Source organism: Rhinatrema bivittatum, chromosome 2, assembly GCF_901001135.1.
Source record: "Rhinatrema bivittatum chromosome 2, aRhiBiv1.1, whole genome shotgun sequence".
NCBI lineage: Eukaryota > Metazoa > Chordata > Amphibia > Gymnophiona > Rhinatrematidae > Rhinatrema > Rhinatrema bivittatum.
The window spans coordinates 145,377,876-145,405,077 of NC_042616.1; the positions used below are offsets into that span (position 1 = coordinate 145,377,876).

At 43.2% G+C, this 27,202-nt stretch overlaps 1 protein-coding gene across 1 annotated transcript in view; it reads right to left on the reverse strand.

Moving 5' to 3' along the window:
• The window catches only part of SPAG6 (sperm associated antigen 6), a 334,049-nt gene that overhangs the window by 96,891 nt on the left and 209,956 nt on the right, over positions 1-27,202 (reverse strand). Inside the window, exon 7 of the mRNA XM_029588711.1 lies at positions 10,412-10,564. Within this exon, the coding sequence (XP_029444571.1) occupies positions 10,412-10,564 (153 nt within the window). The remainder of the gene's footprint in view (positions 1-10,411; positions 10,565-27,202) is intronic.

Genomic DNA, 27,202 nt, shown 5'->3' on the forward strand with positions numbered 1-27,202 from the left:
CTTACTCTACACTAGTATGGTGGTCTACCTTGACGATGTCCTCGTCTTCTCGAAGGATCTCCAATCTCACTGTCACGACGTCCAACAAGTCCTCCAATGCCTGCGTGCCCACAGACTCTATGCAAAGCTGGAGAAGTGTATGTTCGAGGAAGAATCTCTCCCCTTTCTGGAGTATATTGTCTCCAGCACCAGCTTCAGAATGGATCCGGAGAAGGTGGCTTGCATCCTGGATTGGCCCCAGCCTTTGGGCCTTCATTTCCTGTAACAATTTTTGGGTTTTGCCAATTTTTATAGGCATTCCATCCCTCACTTTTCCCAGTTGGTCGCACCTCTCACGGCACTTACCCAGAAAGGAGCCAATGCCAGAGAATGGCCTGCAGAAGCACAAACCACCTTCGCAACCCTGAAACAAGCCTTCCTTCAGAAGCCTTGCCTCCATCACCCGGACCCCACGCGCCCCTTCATCTTGGAAGTTGATACATCCTCCATTGCTGTTGGGGAAGTTTTGGGCCAGCTCACTGCTAAGGGATCCTTCCATCCCTGCTCTTACGTTTCCCACAAATTCTCTTCAGTGGAGAAAAATGATGGCATCTGTGATAAAGAGCTCCTAGCTATAAAACTGGCTTTCGAGGAATGGCGAAAGTGGATGGAGGGGGCCCATCACACTATCGTGGTCTATACTGACCACAAAAACTTGGAGCATCTTCGCCACGCCCAGCGCCTGAACGCCCGTCAAGCTCGCTGGTCCCTGTTTTTTAGCCACTTTGACTTCATGGTGAAGTACAGGCCAGCCGCCAAGAATATCAGGGCAGACGACCTCTCCCGATCCTTGGAGCAGGAAAAGGACCCGGATCCCCCCCCCCCCGGCTACATCATCGATCTGGCATGCATCTTGATAGCCGCCTCTCAAGCCAGTCCCCTTGGGAAGACGGTAGTTCCGACCCGACTCCGGCAACAAGTATTAGAGTGGGCCCATGACTTCAAGATGGCGGATCACCCTGGTCGTGCACAGACTCTTTTCTTACTCAAGCATTAATATTGGTGGCCACTGATGGACAAGGACGTAAAGGCCTATGTGGACTCCTGTCCCACCTGCGCTCATCAGAAGCCCTTGGTGGGATGTCCATGGGGGCTGTTACAGCCGCTGCCAGCCCCCAAGGAAACTTGGACCCATGTATCTACCGACTTTGTGGTAGATCTCCCCTCTTCGAGCAGCAACAGAATTATATGGGTTGTCACCGACCGCTTTTCTAAGATGGCTCACTTAGTCGCCCTCCCGGCGCTTCCATCCGCTCCAGAATTGGCAAAGCTATTCTCTTCCCATATTTTCTGCCTCCATGGACTACCCCGTCACATTGTCTCCGACCGCAGGGCTTAATTTACTGCTACATATTGGCGATCCCTGTGCTGTAAATTCAATATTTAGCTAGATTTCACCACCGCTTACCACCCGCAGACCAATGGCCAAGCAGAACGAACCAACCACACATTAAAAACCTTCCTGCGAGCCTTTTTAAATGAGCGACAGGACAACTGGGCGGACCTCCTTCCACGGGCGGAATTCTCGCATAACTCACACCCTAATGCTGCCACAGGGTCTTCGCCATTCCTCGTGGTGTATGGGAAACAACCGCTTCCTCCACTTCCAGTGCCTCTGTTTGTCCCGTCTCCAGCTGCTCCAGTTGACTGCACAAGAACTTCAGACATTGTGGTCCCAAACAGAGACATTGATTCACAAAGCCGCCCAGAGAACTAAGATTACTAATTACAGACACCGATGCACCGCTCCACTACTTAAACCAGGAGATAAGGAATGGCCAATATAGCGGGGTGCCTTCCATGAGGCTGGCACCCCACTATATTAGCCCTTTTTCCATTCTGTGACAGATTTCTCCGGTCACGTATCAGCTCCGCCTCCTGGCATCATTGAAAATCCACAACGTCTTCCATGTCTCCCTACTTAAGCCACTGGTCCTGTCTTGTCCAGCCCGGAGATTGCCCGAGCCTGAGAGAATCTCCTCCGAAGGAGACAAAATTTACCAAGTTAAGGAAGTATTGGATATCCGCCGCCGCAATAAGAAATGGGAGTACCTGATAGCCTTGGAGGAGTACAGCCCAGAAGAGAACTCTTGGGAACCCAGATCGAACATCCTGGATAAAGGACTCCTCAAGATGTTTCATGTCACACACCCAAGGAAGCCCAAGCCCCGGGAAGGGGGGGTTTGGAGGAAGGGGTACTGTTGTGGTAGCCGGCTGCGGGATGCCACGACCGGCCACACCTACCTCTCGAGCAGGTCCGGGCCTCCACCGCCGCTCCCACTAGGCAGGGTCCTCTGCTTGCTCTGTGCAGCGGGGAGCCATCCCCACCGTCCCTGCACTGCCAGCCGCGGCCGCCACTAGATGCACGCGGCACCTTCTGCTTCTTAAAGGGGCAGCTACAGGAAACACCTCCCGTGGGACCTGGAGGTGCGACCCGCTCCGGGACATATTTAAGGCAGTTCCTACTGCCTTACCTTCGCCTCAGCAACAGGTCTCGCTCTGCCTTAGAGCTGCGTGTTGCCTCCGTGTCTTCCAGCCTCCGTGTCTTCCAGCCTCCTTGTGCTCCTGTTCCTGCTCCGACTCCTCGTCCCCCTGGCTTGCTCTCCTGGTTCCTGACTCGGTTTCACCCCTGGATTTCACTTTTCTCTGCCGCCTGCCCCGACCTTCTGCCTGTTCACCGTTTCTGCTACTAGTCGCCTGCCTCGACCTCTGGCCTGACTTTGGATTCTCCTACTCGCTGCCTGCCCCGACCATCGGACCGCCTGACCTGCCTACACCTCACGAGCATAGACCAGCATCCAGGGAGACCCGCTCCTAAGTCCTACCAGCCCCCGACACCCAACAGCTCAACCTACTGGGAATGAGTGCTGGTAAAGGTGAAGGTCCGGTTAGGTCTCCGCTGTCCACATCTGCCTCCCGATGACGAGGGTCTATAAGTAGCCTCTATAGGAAGCACCAACCTCGTCTCGCCCAAGGGTCCACCTCTAGACGCAACACCAGGTACTGCCAGAAGATGGTGGGCAGGTTATCTTCACCACAATGGAGTTTTGAAGTCAGGATGGGAATTGAATGGCATAGTTGCCCTCGGTGCAACTAACCTGCCAGATACGGAGCAGCTGTGTAGCTGTGGATGAGGCTGGACCAGGCTCATTAAACATTTGTCGAAATTCATGGAGGAATTTGTCCAAGTTTCCCATCAGGGGGTTGTTCCATTCCCACAGCAATGATGCCCAGGCTAGGGCAGGACTGCCCAATAGAGATGGCATGAAGGTCACTTTAGTACAATCCTAGAGAAAACTGGTGGCCTGCAGGTCAAACTGCATTTTTCACTGGTTGATGAAACCTTGGCAGACCTTGGGGTCGCCCTAATATCTGGGTAGCAGCCAGAGATGTGGCATGAGTCCTGATTGCTGAGCTGGAGCAGCTGGGGGAGGTGCCAGTACAGATGCAGGGGCATGAGCCTGCACAGACTCCATTCAGGTCACCAGGCCTTGAAGAATACCGGTCATGTTGTTGAGCTGGTCTTGCTGATGCTGGACCTGGAGACCAAACTTGAGATATCCAGAGCCAGAGACAAGTCCACCAAGCTCATGGCCTCAGCACATTATCACTGATGTGACGTGGTTGACGCAGCATAGCAGGTGAATTCACTAGGCCCATACCAACAGCTGGTGGATTTGCTTTTACTGGGATTGGAACTTATGGGACTCATACGATGAGGTCAAATGAAGTCAAGATTTGGTCAGTAGTCACAGCTGGCAGCGAGCAGACAGTATCCAGGTCCTGACTAAGGTCAGAGTGGGCAGCAAACCAGAAGAGTAGTCCATATTTATATCCAAGCAGGGGTCGGGGCAAGCGACAATCTAAAGAGTGAGGAATATCTGCAGCAGAGGTCAAAACTAGGACTTAGGCCAAGACAGACAAGATAAGGCAAGACAAGACACTGAGGACCAGGACAAGGCAGGATAGATATGGCTAGGCAACATAGGGGCAGGGCAAAGCAGGAACAAGGCAATGAGGAACAAGGAGGCAAGACCCAAGGACAGCAAGGAAAGGCACAAGGAAGTAGCAGCACACACTGCAAGGCAGGAGGACATGTTTCGGAGGCATCTGCTTGCAGTGGCGCTGGGGTTTTAATAGCGGCATCAATGTCATCATCCAGCAGTGACGAGGCAAGATTTCGTGCTGTGGGGCCTACTTCAGTGTGCAGTTGATGCGCATGTGCAATTAAAGGAGGTCAGGGAGTCAGTGGCGGCGAAGGCATCATGGCACCAAGGAGGTAAGGAGACACCGACCACAGCATGGCTGCCACATTGGCGACATGTTACAGCTAAATGCCAACTTTTCAATATTTTCCCCACATATTTAGCTGAATTTAAGATAGATATCTCCATATTTGTCTAAAATTTAGCTGGATAATGTAGGGGTGTTCCAGGGGCTTTTCTGGGAGGAGTTAGGTGAGTTGGCTAACTCAGTTGATTTTTAACTATCACCAGTAAATTAGCCAGATAACTTTAGATTTACTGTGAGGCAGTGCTAAAGTTATCTGGCCTTGGATGGCCTGATATCCATTTAACTAGATATCTTCAAAAGAGTAACACTGGGAGCGCCCAGGTCCCAGGACTGCAGTTTGACTACAGTGGTAGCTTCAGCAATGGCTTAGGCCCAGCAGGAATGCAAAAACTTCCTGTCCTAAACATGCCAACAGAAAATCCACATATACATTTTTATCCACTCTGAGGAGGGCAAAATTTAAACAGATCAATTTGCCCTGGTAAACTGGTATTTACCTAGATAAATCGCTTTGAAAATTGCCCTCTTAATTATTTAGATAAATAAAATAATAGTTTACATATATTAATCCAGTTAAAATAATAGTTTACATATATTAAACCAGTTATGGTAGGAAGAGAATACAAGACATCTTTGTATATTTTTTTATGAGCAATTTACACTTAAAATGTACCTTGCGCTACACATGCACAGCTGGCCAAAATACATTTTTTCCTAAGATCAGCTGCTAGTTTAAGGTATAATTATTGTTTTACAAAATAAATGATTAATTGCCATAGCAAATTGCTCCAACAGTAGTGAAATGAGATATGGGTACCTTTTCCCCTTTCAAATTGCTAGATCAACCATTAGCATTCATCTAAAACCCACAAAGACTTCAAATTGGAAACCACAGCCTTTGAGCTAATAATAACGGTTTGCACACCAAGTGCAGTAAAATAACTGAACCAAACTTTATTACATTTTGCAGCAGGGTGCTGATTTCTCAGCCACTTTAATCCAGCAGAAAATGTTTAGTTCTCTTGTGTGAAGTATACACCTTGAAAAAAAACCCCAACTATTTGAAATACTAAATTTCTAAAAAGCCTTGCTCATTTTTGCTGATTTTGTTGCGTCAGCTAAATACCACCTGGGCAAATGTGTATAGGGTTACACATTTTTTATCTTTCCTTTTTTTCACCAAGGTGAGGACAGCTACAAAGTGCAACATAAAAATAGCATGGGATAGGTTATTAATAATAAGAATCTTGTTCTTATTACATACAGAGGCCACTTGGTTTCAAAAGGAAAAATAGCAAATATCAGACTTTCTTGTGAGAGGAAAGGTGAAGAACCAGAACCAGCAAGGAAATTGGAAAAGAGAGAAAACAAGAGCTGCTCCTAATAAGAAGGGTTTTAGATCCACAGATGTGAAAGATCAGCAAGAATGCTTAGGGAACCTGGTTGATCCTGTACCATCACTACGTATGTTAACTTGAAATTGTAATTACTAATTTGTAAAATCATTTTTTCTGAAACAGATTTCAACTCTTTGATTGCTTGGTTGTGATCTGGCTGTAGCAGGCAAGCAGATGGGCATGCAATGGGAATATCCAACACACATCCAAAATGTATTTCTTGAAATATTTTTCTTTGAAACATTTACTTTTAATATTACACAATTTTGATAAATTGGTTTGAAAAAAAAATGCTTTTTACAAACATACAGGGAATGTTGTATTTATACTATATATAAAGTTGGCTTTTATTTTTAATTTCACAGGAATTTCTGAGAGTTTATTTTTATCTTTATAAATAACAGATAACTGGTAGAAAACTAGATGGCATCTCATTTTAGGCACACCACTATTGGATAACAACCATTTAAATCCACTTTCAAGTGGTTAACTAGCCACAAAAGATGGAGTAGACATCCACAATTAAATTAAATTGCAGAGTTTCTTCAAACAGGAACAGATAAATTAAGACCCTAGATCTTGTGCAGGGCCAGGAAAAAAGTGTACAGAAACCACAACCTATGAGTAGTGAAAATGAGATTTTGTATGCCATCTATATTTCTTAACGGTGTGAACAAAGAACAAAACATTGGCTGAAAAAAAACACCATCTCAACCATTTAAAACTGCAGAGGGTATACTAATTAGATTGTTAATGCTCTGCAATATCACTCTCTCACATTCCTTTCCAAAAGCACATCCCACCACCTTTATCATCCCTCTCATATACTAAGATGATAAATCTTCTACTGCCCCCTCCCCACCCACTCTCCCCCTTTCCCTTGGGTCTCAGTTACAAAGTGTTAATGTCAGCATGAACACCAAAAGCATATTTACACAGCAGTGTAATAGCTGTTAGCACTGTATTTTTAAGGCTAACAGTGTTTTACTGCATGAATTCTAGCGGTCCAGTGGAAATGGAGGTGCTTATATTTCTAATGATATGTAAGTGAACTGCAACTGATGGCCATATCTCCCTCTTTAATTCAATGAGATTTACACACAAAATGCAACCTCACTGGAATTTTTTCCGCTATAAATATACTGCTCCTTGAAAGAAGAAGGGCGTTTGGTTATACTTTTATTTATTTATTTTTAAAGATCTTCATTTTGAAACAGGTTTTGGGTTTTTTTTTTCCAGACTTTTGAAGGTTGCCTTAAACAGGCTCACTGAAAGAGGTGGGTGAGATAGATGGCCATTCTGATATCATATTGCTGCAGCTGTTATTATGCAGCAATGTCAGAACTCCGCTCTTGCACGACCACTTTCATGTGGCCCAAAGAGGACCTCCGTCATTGAAGGAAGGATGTCTCCCATTCCTGGCCAGGACACTATTAAGCCCCACAACACTCCAGGCCTTAAAAAATGTTTACACTGGGACAATTTTTTGGGATTTTTTTCTGATTAGAGATTAATGGGAAAAACTCAGGGATAGATTTTTAAAGAAGCATACATGAGTCCATGAGCATGCACTTCCCGGCATGCGCAAATGCACGCACAGATTTTATAACATGTGCGCGCCGGCGTATGCAAGTTATAAAATCTGGGGGCCACGTGCACATGTGCACCGGATTTTATAATCTGCACGCGCATGTGTGTGCGGCACACGCAAGGGGGGAGGGGAATTATGCAATCTCCGCACGATGACGCGTCCCAGCCTTCCCCAGTTCCCTCCCAGTCCGCTCCAATTAAGGAGCGGACTGGGAGGGAACTTCTCTACCCCCTACCCTAACCTTCTTTTCCCTTCCCCTCACCTCCCCACCTCCTAAATCTACACTACCTTACCTTACCTTTTTTTTTTTTTTTTTTTAAGTTACTGCTCCTCTGGAGCAGTTGTAACTTGTGTGCGCCAGCAGGCTGCCAGTGCATGCTTCCCTGGCAGAACGGCAAATGGCTGCTGTATCAGCCGCCTCCAGCCTCACCTCTCCCTGCCCCCGGACCACCCCTTTATCTCGGCCCGGCACTTCAACGCGTAACAGGGTTATGTGCTTGGCCGGGCCCCTTTAAAGATGCGTGCGGCGCACACAAGGCCCGGTCAGGCACATAACCCCCATTTTTAACAGGCACAGGTGATCTAAAATTCAGCCGTTAGGTTCCCATACTCCTACCAATGTGGCTGAGGCCAATGCTGGCACTAACTAAAGCCCCTAGCTTCCAGCAATTGTGCAGCCGTGGGAGAAAAAAATTGCATAATTAGCTTTCTACTGCATATATTACAATCTGCCATAGAATCAATATTCCTGAAAGATTTTACATCTCTTAATTAAATCTTCTGAAGATAAACACAGATTGTCCGCCTGCCTTCAGTTTCAGTTCTCTCTCTGCTCCTGCTCCATCCCCTCACTTCACAAATGTCCTGTAGGGAACTTTCTTCTGTTGTTCCCCCACCCGCTTCCTCCTGATCTGAAGTGAAGAAGGGGTAGGAGGTAAAGTTAGAGTGGACAGAGAAAGTAGTTAGAATGTTTGATCCCACAAAGATCCCACAAAGATCTCTTAAATCTTTATCAAACCAAAGACGATTCTTATATAATTCCTGGATGACGTGATATCTTTATGAAAGAATTTCATCTGTATATAAAAGTTCTTGCACCTACATATGTGGCCAATCATATATCATTTATAGAGACATGGATGCATTTTGAAAGTCTGCAACTGCTGGTGTCTCACAGCTGGCAGAGAGAGCATTCATTTTAATTCATAGAAGCTTTGATGACTGGCACTACTGCTGACAAGTTTCAACTTGTGCTAATTCAACCTCTTTTTGCATTTTTTACCATGTGTTCAATATTAGATATTAAGACCTGTGCGCGGACATCCATGTGCGCCCGATTTTATATTGGCGCGCGCGATAGTGGGGGGGAATTTAGTAGATGCACGCGGTGACAGAATAGGCCTTTTTCCCAGTTCCCTCCAAGTCACTCCAGTAAAGGAGCGGACTCGGAGGGAATTCCCTAAACCCCCTTTCTAACCTGCCTCCCTTTTAACCAATTACCTCCAACCCCTAAAACCCCGCTAACTACCCTGCATTTTTTGTTTTACTACTTATTTGCTCTCTGAGGCAGCAGCAGGCTGTGCGGACTGGTCGGATCTCGCCGCGCGCTTCAGCGGACCAGTGCCTAATGGCACTGTCCTGGCCTGCCCCCGCCCCACCCCTTTTTAGTTTAACCTTTCCAATGCATGTACTGGGAGACACGTGCGTGGCTGCGGGGCTCCAAAAACCTGCACGTATCTTTCTGATTCTGCACATGTAGTGCTTTAACAATGTGACCTTATATGTGCATGTGTTTTTCTGTGTAATTAACAGCATGACAAACTGCTGATGTTGAAGGCATTTTTAGCATACAGAAGCTCATATACTTGGAAAGGCAAGGACTTTTAGAAAAAAATATAAAAAGGATGGTTGCACTATTTCAATTCAAAACAAAGTGACATTTCACAGTTAAATGTTTGTAACATATGTCTTATCTTAATAAATTGTTGATCTTTATACTTGCTACATTTTTTATTTGTATGTAGTTTAAATATAGTTTTAAAAAACCAATATGAATGGCTTTCAATAAAAAAAATTTGACTTTTTTATTTTTTACCAGAGTCATAGGTGTGAATCTTTATGTAAATTAATGCAAATGTGCCACAGAATTTGCTAACTCTTGCTGCAAAATCTTGAAAAGTCTGCCACAGGAAACCAGGGGTTCTGACTATAGAGTCAGCATCAGACCCAACTCTTTTTAAATGGTTTATTTATTGCACTATATTTAATTAATTTGAAGCAATTTTATTAATATCTGTAGCTCTAATTTTAGCACTCAGACACAGCACAATTCTGCATTACTTCCATGTTAATCCACTTGAAAAAGCAGAAGAAAACATCATTAAACCCAAATAAGGAAAAAGGGATGACTTTTAATTCACCTAGCTTAGCTTCTGAAAACTAGTCAAGAAATGTAGTTAGTTAATCGAAGAAAAAGATCTCTTATATATGTTTAAATATAGAAATTAAAAAGGAACAAGAAAAACATTGATAAAAATCTTTGTTTCCTTATCATAAATGCGACATCCTTTTACTCTCCCCCATTCTTAACAGTGAAATGAAAGAATTGGCAAAATCATCCGTTTAATACCTTAAGATAAGTGCCATACTGGCATGTTAACTATTATAGAAATGAAACATACCAATAAATGAATATCCCAGAAATGTATCTGCAGACACAAGTACAGAATGTTAACACTTGTTTATTTATAAATACTGGAATTCTTGATAAAATGAATGTAAAAGGATGATGTAGTATCTGTTGAAATAGAGTATACAAAAAATGAAAACATACAGATTTTAAATGATAGATTAAACAGAAAATTTCAAATTAGACACCATCAATCCCAGTAATGTAAATGTTCATACAAGTATTTATTTTTTATTATATCACGATCATGCTACGTACTCAGAAAACTCAACTGATGTCTACAGCGTGAGATAAGTCAGCATGCCACTTCATTCAGTACGCTGCAGAACAATATTAATGTCTGCTCGGTTCTGAATCACAGGCACCCATAACAGCTGGTAATAAAAAAAAAAAAGAGCTAACCTTGGAGACGATTACTGCCATTGCCAGGTTCTCAGAATGAGCTGCCACATAACCCAGCATCATAATACCAGGCAGCCGAATATTCCCTTTGCAACCGCTGATGCAGTCGATGACAGCAGCCAGTCCTCCTGCATTAACTATAAGCTGTGCAAGCTGGAAGAAAAACAATAATGAAAAAAAAAACAGATTACAAAAAGTGTATTTGGCGATCAAAGAGCGAACTTGCATATTCCCGCAAATTTTCTGATTTCCCAGTTAGTCAATAAAGGCCCAGTTCTTCCAAGTAATCAACCATACTTGGGCTGCGTGGCACTGTACCAAGATCTGTTTGCACTTGTGCTAAACAAAAATTAGCAAGCTGAATCGTCCCTCCATAAACAGCTGTGGATATGTTTGCATTCTGTCCCTTCTCCTCTTCTCTTATAGGCATGGTACTGTCTTCTTTACCTGCCTTGTACCTCACAAAAACCATTTCAGCTACCTGCTGTCTTCCGTCTTCCCTCATGAACCCATTTTCTTTGCTTAATTTTATTCTGCTGCTAATATAGATCACAACCTGATCCCTCTTTCTATCCCGTATTGAATGTGGGGGTCCAGTGTAATACCATATTTCATTTAAAGTTGTGAGCCAGCATGATGGCTACATCATGGAAAAGCAATTTGGCTTTACTATATCACATTCAAAACAAGAAAAATAATTTTAAAAGTTGAAAAAAAAATTACTTAAAAAGAGAAAGCGGCAGTTTCTAAAGGACAGAAAACCAGACATTTTTTCAGGAAGCTACTGCCTTGAAAGAAGATTTCTTTAAAAATAAAGTCTGGAATAGAAAATCCTTTAGTCAGAGAGAAGCATAGAAGCGAATAAGATTAAAATTAATTGAAAATAAAATGAAATCTGAACTGTGGTAATTATTAATTCACAAAATTAGAAAATGAACTGTGCTCACATTTAAGGCCCAATTTAGCAGTACTTTTATCCCATTCACCATTGGTACTGGGCATGTGTGAACTGCTTTGTATAATGCTCCCTACACTAATCAAAGTATAATATGGTAGTGCTGTCATACCATGATTCTAATGGCCCTTTATGTTCAATCACACTTTTCATTTGATGGTGTTTTGCCAAAAAAAAGGTCATTTCTTTCTAAAATTTGGCAGCTAGATTCTGAGTCAAACCTTTGGCAGGCTGCCATAGTTCAGAAAAAACTTCTTTTGCCCTGATCTAGCTTCACAATGGCTTGGAATTTAAAACCCAAATTTCATGCCTATTAAAGATCAACATTAAAGCCAAAACCTTAGGGATCTTTGTAAATGTAATGGTTTGGGAGGTTAAAAGATTGAGTTTAAGATTTCTGGTCTATATATTTGGAAATAAAATAAAAAGACAAACAAACCAGCATTAGAGTGTCCACATTAAGCTATGCAGCTGTCATGGATAAAAAGCTTTATGGCACAATGTCTGCATAAAGAGAGACCGAGAAAACCAGGGACCAGGGACATCAGTGACAGTATTCATTCAGATGTAACAGTACTTTGTGGAATCTTAGTGCTGATCTTCATATAGGATGGGATTAAGGCAGAGACACAAACTCAACATATCAGCATTCATGGCCATACATTACTGGTATGAAAATAAACAGCAATACTAATAGTGACCTGCTGATGACGAAAAATGAGAGTTATCTGAGCTGAAGGACACAAACAACCAGGGCCGTTCAAGACCTTCAGACAGGGCAATAACAATGTGCTTTGGTTATCCATAGTTAGCACAATGGCCACAAAGATGGGATATAACCCGATGAGGGCAATTTTATAAGAACCCATGTCAGGTTGAAGTCTGTGAAGTGAATTTTCAAAGAAATTATGCGCATCAAAGTAGCATATATTGCTACTTTTCAAAATCCCATGTACACATGTAAAAACTTTGAAAATTCAGTGAAATTTCAAAGAAGTTATACACATAAGAGTAGCAATGTTCAAAAACCCAGTTTACCACATGGAAATCCTTTTGAACAAGACCTCCTGTATGTAGACACTACATGCAGATTACAGCCTGAATTTTGACAGTGGGCTTGTTCCATACATTTGCTTTGAAAAAGAGTGGCCGTGCATGGAACCCCAGCAGCACACATTTGCATCTTCAAATTATCCGGTGTCAATGTGTGTATAAAGATTTGTGCCCCTACCTTCGAAAATCAAAAATATGCGTGTTAATTGTTTTCCCAACTCAATTCTTTCCTCCAGAACGCCTCTTTCTATTGCAAGAAAAAGTGCATGCAAAATTGCTTCCTCATGTACTTTGACATGTACACCCCCCCCCCCCCCCAAGGCAATTTTCAAAAGTCCATTTATGTGCATGAAACTGAGTTTGGAAATTCACCCCAATAAGAAAAATCTCTTGGGAATCTATTTACAAAAACTATATTAAAAATGTTATGATTCTATCATAAAAGAGCAAAAGTAAGAAATTCTGAGCTGTTGGATACGAACAGGATTACAAGGTGGCGACCTTTCGCACTGTGATGATAAATGTTACAAAGAGTATCACCTCACAATTATATGACTTAGAGAAGGTCAGAGAGGAGGGGGTTTGAGCAAGAATCAAGTCCACAAAGGAAGAGGAGGCAAAGAGACAGATGAAGAACTAGAAAGGGGAAGCAGGCACAAAAGAAAGAAGGTACAGAAGGGAATGATATGTAGATTCATGGTAAAGCACAGACATTGATGGGGGGGAGGGGGAAAATGGAAAGGCACCCCCTTAACCTCCTACATCCCCCTAACCTCCTGCTATTTATTTTTTTCTTTTTATAAACTCTTATATAATATAATATCAAATACAGACAGCTTTAACAGCACTACAAAATGCAGAGTTTTACTTTGCCTCCACCCTGACCCAAACATCAAGTTTAATCAAGGTCATAAAAAGAAAAATTAATAAAACAAATAGGTTTATAATTACAGCTGTTGACTGCCAACCAAGCACATCATTCACTGGACAGGCACAATAGATTCAAGGTAGCATTTCAAGGTTTCGTTCACCAGAACTACTCAGATACAGCAGGCTTTGAGACCTTGACCTATTAAATCGTCTTGCTTGTGGTCATGAAGGAAGAATTTTCTTGTTTACAGTAGTTTAGGGAGTTATCATGTGTTAGTGTTTGTATATCTGGGCGACACAGCTACTGCTGGCTACCCAACTCCCTGGCTTCTGGAGATTGGGTTTTTATATAGTCTATCTGCTTCTGAACTGAAGCTATGATTTGGGGATTAGCAGTATAATGTTATATACCCTATAAATATTGTATGTAGTTGTTGTGACTGGAAGGTGGATCCTTGGTCTGACCGGATGGAGATGATGTAGAAGAACTCTCCGGGATGGAACTCAGTCGGAAGGCGGTAACCAGATGAGCGCTGAAGATCTTCACCCTGGAAGCCCATGACCCCTCCAGGAAATCCTGTGGAGGTCCAGGCCGCTGGGACTTAGGTGGCTTCGCCCTGGAAGCCGAGATCCCCCCGGGAGGAGCCCGTGGGGATCCGACCACTAGGACTTAGGAGATCCGACTGGAGACGAAGACGAGAGACTGTACCAGGGTCAAGGCAGGCGGCTGGAGGCGAACTGGAAGATGGGCCGAGGTCAGAACCAGAATAGAATCCGAGAGAGGGTTCCAAAACCAGGGATTGGAGCGGTCAGGAACAGGAACGCAGAAACTGGCGGAGAGGAACAAGCAAGGAGCAGGCAGGCAGGAACAGGCAGGCAGGCAGGAACAGGCTGGCAGGAACAAACAGGAACAGGTAACAGCAACTAAGCACTCTATCGAGTCGACTACATTGCAAGGCAGAGAATCGGGGTCAGATGCTGGGTTTAAATCCCCGCCAGCGTCTGACGTCACCATAGGTGCTGTCCTGAGTTTCGCGCCAGAGACCCTTTAAAAAGGGGCTCTATGCTCGCGCGCGAGCCTAAGGGGCGGGGCCCGGACCACGTACGACAGCATCTCCCTCGAGGAAACGCCACGATGTATTTATTTTTATTTATTTATTTAACGGTTTTATATACCGACATTCATCAATGATATCACATCGGTTCACAGCGAAATAAGAAACTAGTGCCTGTGGCGGCGCTTTACATCGAACAAGTTTAACATAATACAATTAGAACATATTGAAACATAATAATTAGAGAGTAAGGAAAGGTAGGGGAAATAAAGCATTAATCTAAAATTAAAATAACATGAATACAAGAGGGTAAAAAGAGAAAAAAGGAGGAAAAGTGACAGAAGAATGAAATTAGATTAATAAATTAGTGTAGGCAAAGATTGCAGGTATATACAAAATGTACAATTATAGGGAATAACATGAAATATCAAATGTGAAGGGAAGGGAAGGGGTGAGGAGAGGGGGGGAGAAGAAGGGGTAGGGAGGGGGTAGGGTAAAACAGAAGGGAGTGAGAGGAGGAATGATGTATGCTTAGGGAGAAACCAGTTCGAGGGCCAGTTCGATGTAGGCCTGAAGGATCGGCGGCTGTCGGTGGTGTTCCCCCTGGGCAGAGAGGTAAGGGCCGGCTGCAAACCTCGTGGCCGGGACCGCAACATGTAGTTATATTGTTACAATCAAAGAGGTTTTCCTCCTACTATGGCTCCCATTCTAGACTCCAAATTAATTTGGACTGTGTGAGAGCCTATTACTGGCTAAAGCGGACAAAGCATGTGACCCACCATAAGAGGAAAGAGTCATTAGTGGAATATAATGCATGGAAATGAATAGGACTGAATTTGCTTTAACCTGAAGTTTCAAGACAATGGATCACTACAAAATGTGACACTTCACATCACCTATACCCCAGTCCAAACACAGAGAGCTCTAAAGAGGTTATCAAAAGGAAAAGAAATAAAATGCATAGTGTGGTAGCTAAGAGAAGCAAAACTTACAAGCATAAATGGAAATAGGCACAATAGAGACTCTCCAATCCTCTAATGTAAAATATTTCTTAATTAAAAAAAAACAACTTTCTGTATTTAACTAGTTGCTGGTAAAGACTTCTGACACAGCTAGGTGAGTTTTTAATATAGTAGGTCAAACAAATGTGGTTGACAGTGAAAACAGTAATGGCACTTTCCTCAGGGACAAGTGATATACAAAACCTGTTCTATTTTTTCCACAAGGCAGCAAATTTCGCTGAGATAGTGTCTCCAACTTGGCTGCATTTATTTATAAAAGGTCCTAACAGGATTCCTTTGGACAGTACTTTTCATATTTCCTCCCAGGGGAAGTACTTAAAACTATTGCACATTATTTATAACAGGGTCCTCCTTCTAAGACTCTCAGAAGAATTGTCTTGTACACTAGAAATTACCATCATGGGAACTACTTTCATCATTGCACCCTGCAACATTGATAGGGAAATGTTCTGGGACCCCTGAGCGGTTAACTCACTTTCCCTGGTTGCTTCTCTTAGAAAATCGTTTTCTTCCTCAAGGGATTCTATTCTCAGAAACCTGCTCCATCAGGTATCCAATTGCTGGGAATTTACAGGACTCTGACTCGAGATACCTCACAATGATCCCTAAGCTTCTGTATCTGGAGCTCTCACTACTAACTTTGAACACTGTAGTCTGGCAGGTGAGTCGGTTGTGTCTGGCCCTTGCGTGCCAACTTCTCCTCCATGCATGTTCCTGCCAAACTCCCTTCTCTCACTTTCCCAAAGAATCCTGCATCTTATCACCATAGGGTGGATTTTAAAAGCCCTATGCGCGTAAATTCCGGCGTTTACACGCGTGGCCGGGCCTTGCACATGCTGGGCAAATTTTCAAAGAGGCCCGGCCACATGTGTAAATGCTGGTATACACCCAACTTCTGGGGGGTGTGTTCTGGGCAAGGTGGGGTGGGGTGGGGCGGGGGGGGGCGGGCAATGCCATTGATCACTGTCTTGAAGACTCGCACGTCAGCAACTTACTTCAGCTTGGGAGCTGAAATAAGTTCTGCAACCTACCGGGAAAAAAAAAAAAAAGGTATGGTTTAGGGGGTGGGGAGGAGAGGGGAAGAGGGAGGGAATTTGAATGGGGGGGAGGGAACTGGGGATGGCCCAAATGCGTTGCCGCGCAGAGGTTGCATAATTTCTCCCTCCCTTGTGCGCACCGCCCGCCCATACAGGTGCGGATTATAAAATCTGGCATGCATGTGCGCACGGCCCTCAGATGTTATAACATTTTGGACTTAACCATACAGATGTTTCTGAAGTAGCGTTTCTGGACCATGCTATTAGTTAGCCTCAAAGCTGTATGCATTTTTGTTCTTTTATGCTGGAACCATATTTCTATAAATAGTCATTTTTCAAAAATATATTGTGCATAGTCCAATTATTAAAGCTGTACACGAGTTTAATACAAAAAATTATACAAATGCATAAATAATAGCAAACAAAACATGAAAGTTGATTGCTGAAAACTTACAGTAAAACATGCAGAAAGGCAGCACACCAGCCAGAGCTGCAAACATGCAGAAGCCAGAAACTTACAGTTTTGTAATGACATTGGAAAATTGATTCACAAAAAATACATTTAAATTATTAAGTTCTAGTTTTCAAAGCACAAAGCATTTTTTGCAGAGCATTCCAAATATTCAGAATTTGATAGAAGGATCTTCATAACACCGAGTGGTTAGTTTGTCATTACAATGTTTCTTCCACTTTATCGGTCATTAGGGATGTGAATCGGGCATCGGACGATTGAAAATATCGTCGATATTTTCAAAATCGTCAGAAATCGGGGGCTCCCCTGAAATGATAGGAAAACCCCACGATATTGATCGTGGGGGTTCTCTTATCGTTTTGGGGGAGTGCGGGAAAAACGGCACACAAAAATAACCCCTAAACCCACCCTGACCCTTTAAACTAATCCCTTTGCTTCCCCCACCCTCCCGACTCCCCCAAAAACATTTTACAGTTATCTGGTGGTCCAGTGGGGGTCCCGGGAGCAATCTCTCGCTCCCGGGCCGTCGGCTGCCACTAATCAAAATGGCGCCGATGGCCTTTGCCCTTACCATGTGACAGGGTATCCGTGCCATTGGCCGGCCCCTGTCACATGGTAGGAGCACTGGATGGCCCGCGCCATTTTTAAAGATGGCGCCAGCCATCCAGTACTCCCTCCATGTGACAGGGGCCGGCCAATGGCACGGATACCCTGTCACATGGTAAGGGCAAAGGCCATCGGCGCCATTTTGATTAGTGGCAGCCGACGGCCCGGGAGCGAGAGATTGCTCCCGGGACCTCCACTGGACCACCAGATAACTGTAAAATGTTTTGGGGGGGGTCGGGAGGGTGGGGGAAGCAAAGGGATTAGTTTTAAAGGGTCGGGGTGGGTTTTTTGTTTATCGGCTCGGGCGCAGCCAATAAACAAAACCGTGATCGGGCCCGATGAAAAAACACCCACATGTGAATCGGAACCCGAACCGATTCCGATTCCGGTTCCGATTCACATCTCTATCGGTCATGCATCGGTCCCAATGTGAATATTTTTTCTTTTTTTAAATTTTCAAATGCTCATAAATAATAAAGGAAAGATGGGTACTTTACATTTTGATGCTTTGGGGCCGTGTGTTACAGACACATTCAGAGGTATTCATAGTAAAACTGACATCAGTAAAGAATTATAAGTGATGAAAAGTCTAACAAAAGGAGTTGATTTGTATACTGCAGTGCTAGCTGCATTGTACAAATCTACTCCTTTTCATCACTTATAAGAGCTATAATTCTTTATTTATTTATTTATTATTTTTATATACCAATGTTCCTGTATACAACACATATCACACCGGTTTACATGGAACTGAACTGTCGCCTCAGGGGCGGAATACATTGTAACAAGTTGACAAAGAACTTTTAGGGAGACATTCATAAACAAGATTAACTGAAAACAAGGTACAAAATCAGAAAGAGTATGTACAGTGGTATGGATACCGTCTATCGCTTCATCAAGTTTTAGCTCTCAGGGAAGGCTTGAGTGAATAGCCAAGACTTTAGCTTCTTTTTGAAAGTTGCTAGGCAAGGTTCTTGGCGGAGGTCCGGTGGAAGCCGGTTCCAAAGGGGGGGACCTGCAGTGGACAAAGCTCGTTTCCTCAGTGAAGTTTTAGCCGGGTGGGTGTGAAGCATGTTCTGGTATGCACTTCTGATCGGCCTCTTTGATGTGTGCTGCTGTAGTCGAAAAGATAGGTTGAGGGGGGAGATGTTGTGTAGAGCCTTGTGAATCATCATGAGTGCTTTAAATTGTATCCTGAATTTTATAGGCAGCCAGTGAAGGTTCTGGAGGATAGGGGTAATGTGTTCCCTTTTTTTGGTGTTAGTGAGGATTCTAGCCGTCGCATTCTGGGCCATCTGAAGTGGTTTGATGGTGCTGGCGGGCAGGCCCAGGAGGAGAGAGTTGCAGTAATCCAGTTTTGGGAGGATGATAGATTGTAGTACCAGGCGGAAATCTCGGAAGTGTAGGAGTGGTTTTAATTTTTTTAATACCTGCAATTTGAAGAAGCATTCTCTGGTGGTGTTGTTTACGAACTTGCTGAAGTTGAGTTGGTTGTCTAGAAGCACACCAAGGTCTCTTACTTGCGGAGTGTGGTCGATCGGTGTGAGGGAGAGTTGGGAAGAAATAGGCGGGTTGAGCAGGGTGCAATTATCTGGAGCTATTATGAGGATTTCGGTTTTGCTGGTGTTTAGTACAAGGTTGAGGCTACAGAGCAGGTTGTTGATTGCTGTGAGGCAGCTGTTCCAGTAAGACCACGTTTTGTGGAGAGATTCAGTTATCAGGAGGAGGATCTGAATGTCATCCGCGTATAGGAAGTGAGTTAGCTTGAGGCTGGATAGTAGATGGCAGAGAGGGAGGAGATAAATAGGTGAAAGGGATGATCCTTGTGGTACCCCCTGCTTCGATCTGATGGGGTGCGACTCTTTGTTGTTAATCCTAACCTTGTAGTGCCTGTTTTCAAGGAAAGATTTGAACCAGATGAGCGCCACTCCTGTTATGCCGATGTCTGCAAGACGCTGGAGGAGGCACGAATGGTTCACGGTATCGAACGCTGAGGAGAGATCCAGTAGTGCGAGAAGGAAGGGTTGACCTTTTTCCTGATTAATGAGAATGGAGTCAGAGAGTGAGGCTAGTAGTGATTCGGTGTTCAATGATTTTCAGAATCCGAATTGGTTTGAGGTGAGAATGTCGTTTTCTTCCAAGAATTCAGATAGTTGTATGTTTACAACCTTCTCCATGATTTTAGCGATCATTGGAAGGTTAGCAATGGGTCTGAAGTTGGCTGGGTCAGCGGGTGCTAGGTTAGGTTTTTTAAGGAGAGGCTTGAGTATTGCCAGCTTGAATTGGTCAGGGACTTGGCCTTGAGACAGCGAGCAGTTTATGATGTCTGCAATGGGTTTGGCGATGATGTTAGGAATGGAGAACAGCATTTACTTATGTCAATTTTACTATGAATACATCTGAATGTGTTTGTAACACCCCTTCTAACCCCAACCCACCTCCTGAAAATCCATCCCGATTCAAAGTGCCTCTCTAGAGTGGTATATGGAGAGAGTGTCAGACTGACTCTATACAGAGTTTCTGTCTCCCTCCCTCCCTCTCGCCCTCCCTCCCCAGAGTGTGTAAAGGCTGTAGAAGTATGTGTGGCAACAGTATTTTAAATGCTATGCGCATACTTTATAAAATGAGGCGTATTTTTGTTCAAGCTGCAATACGCATATTTATGGGTGCAAGCATGTTCCTTTTAAAATTTACCCATAAGGTTCCAGCATTAATAGTCCTCTTTCAATTATGAAACTTACTGTTAGTTGGCAAAAGTCTGAAAGCTTACAAATTGGAGAAGAGCCCTGGCACTTGGAGCTATGTTCATTCAACAGATATCTTGAATAGTTGACACTGTCATCGTCAACTCGCTCATGAGCTCACTTGATTACATGATCATGATCATGCTGACATCATTATGATGCTAACCAGAAATGTCAATGATCAAGTACTACCCACTCTATCTCCTTAGTCAAACCATATGGGGCAACAGTACTCATATGACAGATTCAACTTTTCTCTTCGTGCCAAATTAGGCACCCTATCCCCCCTTCTCCAATATAACGGCACGGTTTCCAAAAGTGCCCATCTATATACGTCTATACATTCATTAGGCTTTCTATGAATAGTAGTTTTAAGTTTATATTGATGTTTAATGATTTTTATATCCAAAAAGGTGATCTCCCTCTCATGATAGTTAATTATAAATTTCAAGCATGATCCTAGAGAGTTTTACCAAGTATGGAATTCCATCAATGACATTGCTGAACCTTGCCACATAATAAAAACGTCATTGATGTATTGCTTCCAACATTTTAATTGATTTGTCAGTCTATGCTTGAGTCGATTTCAAGTTTCATAACTAGAGAAGGACTGTTAATGTTGGGCCCTCAATGATTACCTTGGTGAAAAGCTTCACTGATATATTTTGAATCCTGCCTTTTGTGCTTTTTAATTTCAGAGAGCACAGATTGGAGTTGCAAACTGAGATTCAGCCCCTGATGCAGCACTCTCGAAACATGATGCCATGTCTGGCTAACGTAGAAGTAGAAGTATTGCACAGAATCACAAGCATCAAAATGGAAAGTACCCATTTTTTCCTTTATTATTTATGAGTATTTGAAAATATGAAAAAAGAAAAAATATTCAAATTGGGACCAATGATTATGCATGACCGATAAAATGGAAGAAACATTGTAATGTCAAAGAAACTCCTCGGTGTTATGAAGTCCTTCTATCAAATTTTGAATATTTGGAGTGTTCTGCAAGAAATGCCTTGTGCTTTGAAAACTAGAACTTAATAATTTAAGTGTATTTTTTGTGAAATAGTTAGTTTGATACACTTTTTTGACTGGGCTCTTTTTGTATAATTGGAAAATTGATGTCATTATGGTACAAAAAGAAAATTGCTTCCAATTACAGAACAGTTACCATACTCTTATAATGGAACAAACTGTTACACAGAGAAGGATGTCTGCTTGCTATTTTGGATTTTCATCTATGGATCAAGATCTATTTATTTATTAATATTCCTCTTTTCAGCACTTCAAAGTGGATTATATTCAGGTACTCTAGTCATTTCTTTGTCCCTAGATGGCTCACAATCGAACCCCTGGATTCATAGCGGAATGATGAGCTACAAAAAAAAAAAAAAAAGGGAGGGGAGGCAATAGTGAGCAGGCGGCTGCATCGCAGTGGTGCGTTTTCGCCTGCCGTGGTTGCGGCCATGCTGCATACTATTGCCCCAGTAGCGCCAATGAAATAGCTGTAGCTATTTCCGGCGATAATGTGGGCGATAATGTGTGATACAAAATTTCCTAAGCGTAGTTATTGCGAGCATGAAGACGTTATCACGATGGGCCATTATCATGTGCAATAACACCCTAACGCACAAGATAATGGCCCATCATGATTTGAATAATGACCCCCTAAGTTTATGCATGAGGCAATGGAGAGTAAAGTGATTTTGTGACTTGCTCAAGGTCACAAAGAGTAGTAGAGGGATTTGAACCATAATCTCCCTAGTTCAAAGCCTACTGCTCTAACCACTAGGCTACTTCTTTGATTAGGTCAAATGTGAATGTCTTCTGCCAGTAGCAGTTTCATTGTTAGGTTGACTGAGGCATCAGTCTCAAGTAGCAAAATTTGGAGGCAGCAAAAAGTGCAGTCACCTCACCCTGCATGCAGACCCAAAATACCAGCGTAACACTATTATGGCATGCCTGAGGGATTCCCACCCCCTATAGGTATAAAGAGGAACTCCACTGAGGAGGGTAAGGTGAGAAGGCAAGGAAGTGAAGTGAAAGGAAAGGGGAGGGAAGGGAAAGTGGGGAAGGAGTGATTGAATGAGAACTCACCCCCCCCTTTTCCTTTCCCTTCCCTTCCTCGCACTGAGAAAGGAGGAAAGAGAAGGAGTGCTGAACTGAGTGGAATAAGGGAAGAGGGGAGTGAGAGGGAAGGAAAGGGAAGAGAGTGAGAGGGAAGGGGGTGACAAGGGAGAGAAGAGAAGGAAAGGAAAGGGGGTAAGTGCTCAGAGGGGAGGAGAGGGAGGAGACAAAGTGAGTGAGAGAGGAAGGGAGGAGGGAAAAAGGGTGGGAAGTAGAGAGAGTAAGAACATATGGAGTTGTGAGTAGGAGTGGGAGAGAATGCAGGGTCAGTAGAACTAGGTTAACTGGCAGCTGCTTAGAGCACCACAGTTTTGGGGGCAGCACAGCAGTGGCAGGTCTGTGATCATTTAGTCTCCTTGTTCTTCCTGCTTACGTGGGTCTAGGAGAAGAAGTTGTGTCGTATGGGCCTATGCAGGTGGGAAGGAAAAGACACAATTGCTGAGGTCAGAAAGAGCAGGAGCAGTGTTGGCCTGTGTGGCCAGAAGACAGAAGCAGGCATAGTGTTGGCACACATCTCAAGAGGAACGAATAACCCTGTCAGCTGCGTAGGCTGAAGGTGGAGGCTGCCGCAGTTTATGCATTCCAGAGGTGAAAAAGAGTGTGTGCCTGTGTGAGCGATGAACATGTATATGTGAGAATGAACATGTATGTGTTAGTGCAGAGATGGCGAACTTCAGTCCTCGAGGACCACAAACAGGCCAGGTTTTCAGGATATTCACAATGGGCCGGATTTTAAGAGATACGCGAGGGCGTAGATTTGTGCGCGCAACCCGGCGCGGACAAATCTACACGTGATTTTATAACATGCGCGCACAGCCACGCACATGTTATAAAATCAGGGGTCGACGCGCGCAAGGGGGTGCATCTTGTGCTCACCGAGCTCTAGGGGAGCCCCGATGGCTTTCCCTGGTCCCTCTGAGGTTGCTCCAAAATCAGAGTGGCCTCGGAGGGAACTTTCCTTCTGCCTACCCCACCTTCCCTTCCCCTTCCCCTATCTAACCCGACCCCAGCCCTACCTAAATCCCCCCCCCCACCTTTATTTACGCCTGCCTCCCTGGGCCCAGCGGCAGTGGAGAGGCCCTCTGGCCATGCCCATGCCCCCGGACTTCCCCGCCCCACCCACACCCGCCCATTTTTTCAAGCCCCGGGACTTATATGCGTCCCGGGGCTTGCGTGCGTCACTGGGCCTAAGCAAAATAGGCTCGGCGTGCGCAGGAGCAGGTTTTCAGGGTTACGGGCATAACCCTTTGAAAATCCGCCCCAATGAATATGCATGAGAAAGATCTGCATGCACTGCCTCCATTGGATGCAAACCTTTCTCATGCATGCTCATTGTGGATATCCTGAAAACCGGGCCTGTTTGCGGCACTCGAGGACTGGAGTTAGCCATCCCTGTATTAGTATGTACTAATGAGAAAGAAAGGACAAAGTTTGGGTACAGCTCCTCTCTCCCCACTAATCCACGACAATCTCAAGGAGACTGGAAATCAAAAGTTCCCAGGTATGGAGAAAGGGGGATTTCTTTTATTTTTAATAGTTTTAATTACGGTATTGGATGTATCTCCTCTTTTTTGAAATATTTTATTGATTTTTGGGAACTTTTTAAACATTTTTATGAGTTTAATTATTGAATATTCAGCTGTTGAAACATTCTTTTCCTTAGAATGCCTTTAATATTAGGATTGATATTTTATATTTCATGTTTGTATTGTTTGATGTTTTATGAGGAATGGTGGTGTTCTGTTTTTCCATTGTTATACTACATAGAGAGTCTGGCTTGTGGCAGTTTCCAGTTCAGTTTTTGTCTATACATTTCTCTTTGTATTTTATGGTCCCTTTATTCTGTATTTGGCAAGGGTCTGTGTTCTGCATTTGTGACTGAGATGAGATATTCTGTTTGCATGTAGTTTCTGTGCATTGTGGTAAATTTTCTGGATTTTTGGCTTGAAATCCTTTAGTTAGGTTATGCTAACTGCCATCATAAGGACTGAGACTGCACTTTTCAGGCCTAGCTAGTAACAGCTGAAAGACAGATGTAATGAAAATGATGTAGCCACAGCATTATATATTTAAATAATCTTTAATAGCAAAAGCCTAACCATATATGGAGACAGTTAAGTGGTAATTTTCAAAGTGACACGCATGTGCACATGTGCACTCCTGCTGCGCATGCACATGGATGCACCGATATTATAACATGCGCGCATTTATGTACACGTAATAAAATCAGCTACCCGCGTGTACATGCGCACACGATTTTATATCGACACGGGCATGTGCGCACGAATGCCATCTTGAGCGTGTAAGTGGGGGGATTTTAGTAGATGTACACGGTGATGCAGTAGGCCTATTTCCCAGTTTGCTCCCAGTTCACCCCAGTAAAAGACAGGACTTCCTAAACCCCCTCCTAACTAGCCTCCCATTTACCCTTCTAACCCTGACCCTTAAAACCCCGCTGACTACCCTTTTTTTTTTTTTTTAATTTACCTACTTACACGCAGTCCATAGCAGAAGCAAGTTACGTGGTTGTGGGATCCCAGCGCACACTAGTGCCATAACTGACTGCATGGTGCAGTCCCACCCTGCTCATGTCTCACCCAGACCACGCTCACATCCCGTCCCTTTTTCGCCAAACATTCTTTATCTGTGTACTGGGAGATATATGTGTGGCCGCAGGCCTTTTAAAATCCGCACTTCCCGCGAGCATCCAAGTTACGTGCGTATCGCCCAGCTTTGTCATGCGCAGGCCTTTTAAAATCTACCTCTTGGTTGTGAACTCCAAAAAGTAATGGTCATATCTTAAGAAAAACGTAAGCTTATGCATAGGTATTAGTTACACGGAATTATGTATAAGATTCTTGGGAATTAATGAATATTGATATGTCATTAATATTCATGTAGAATATTATATATTGACCACTGATTTGTCCAGCGCTTGTTATCATTGTCTTAAGATCATTTATAAAGTGTGAAATATTACTACGTCACTCAGAGTTCTCATATCTTTTGTTAACTGCTGGTGGCATTATTTTGTCTGTGCATGCACAATCAGATAAAATAAGGAAGCCAGCTAATTGCCTTCTGTTTTCTTAGAGATAAAAGATTTTTCTTTAAAGCTTTTAAATTGGTACAGAGGTGCACAAAGCCAAGCCAAGGGGCCTCTCAGGTAAATCCCTTAAAAGGATTTTTCGCAGTATGGATCTATAGCAGCCTGGCTTTTTCTGTTTTCCTAAGAGGTGTACTGGTGTTTTAGGGCCTGGTATAATGTTTGCAGTGTTGGTTTTTCATAGGTAGGATTGTTACTGTTTGAGTGCTGGTAGTTAGTGCTGTTTTGGTATGGGAAGTTTATTATATTGTAAATGTAATTCCGTTTACTCATGGCTTTCAGAGGACCAAGTTCAGAGTTAATGCACTTTACAATAGGCTTAATACCATATGAGCTCCAAGTGTCTTTTATGCTTTTATGCAGGGTTTTCTGGATGGCATTAATATAAATGTTCCAAGTGATATTTTTACCTCCGGTTGTACTTTGAATAACATTTTCCTTGTAAAATCTATTATAAATGCATAATTTTGAATTGTGTTTGAGGAGAGCTGGGGGGCGGGGGGGGGATTCAAGATTGTAATGTTTACCTAGGGCACCCAATACCCTTGCACTGGCTTAGAAACAGTGTGTCAAACCCAGACCCCCATCATTCACCCATCTCCCATTTTCCCAGGAAGCAAATGCTGGAGAAGGATGGGAGGCAGGGGCTTGTGACAGGTTTACCAGCTTCCTAAAAGTATCATCACTAACACTCTCTGCCTCTTCCCCGGGGACCCTGATCCCGCTGCCTCCTGCATTCCCCCTGCATTCCAAATCACCAAAAGGGCGAGAATGCAAGGGAGACTCCCCCTACTTTGCTCTCTTGCTGATCTGACCTGTACTATGCCTTGGAGGGGGGAGGGGGACATCTCTTTCCTCACCTCAGGCAGCAGATTGTCTTCAGCTATTTAACAGCTTGTCCTTTTTTAGGGGTCTGAGCTTTGGTGATGTAATTCTATTTATAATTTCACAGCATGTGGGTAGCTGGTTAGAAATACATTTAGAGGAAAAAAGAATAATAAGGTATTATGCAATAAACTCTTTTTACCATACCAATATTTGTCGGAAAACAAATTAATCTGGACACAATTTATTCTTCGCTATTTTGCACTTTAACTTTTGGATACCATAAAAGCTTTATTTTATTTTTTTTTTTTGCAAAAGATAACAATATCATTTTAAATTGTATAGTGAGCTCTCATGTGCTGTCTCTTTTGTGGGACAGGCTTAATTATCCCAGGGAAAAATCAAGAAAAACACATTTATTACACAAGAATCAACATTTAGGATATTCTCTGACCAGAAAATGCAAATGTTTTCAAGTGAAGGAAATATTTGAAAGTGGACTTTTACGGGTTATGTTACATCTAATAATTCTTGTCTTTTAATTTAGATCTTAACAATACAGTGTCTCTTGCTAGAATACAAATTCTTCAGTTTGAGTCTTACAACTAAGGAGGGTAATTTTCAAAGGAAACTTCTGCAGGAAAATAATGCTTCACATGCAGAAATGGTCTTTTACAAAACTGACTGCCCAGTTTCCAGGTAAATCATAAAACCCTTATGATATCCAAAAATTAAACTGCAAAATATGTCATGTTTGCATGCAAGTTTACCCAGACTAAGTGGAGGCTTTTATGGGGGCAGAGGTGGGGAGAACAGTCACTCATATTTTTGGATATTAAAAAGCATGTTCATAAGTTTTCACAAAACATTTATGCAGTCAACTTAGCAGTTGTAACTTGTATGGATACATTTGATCGGATAA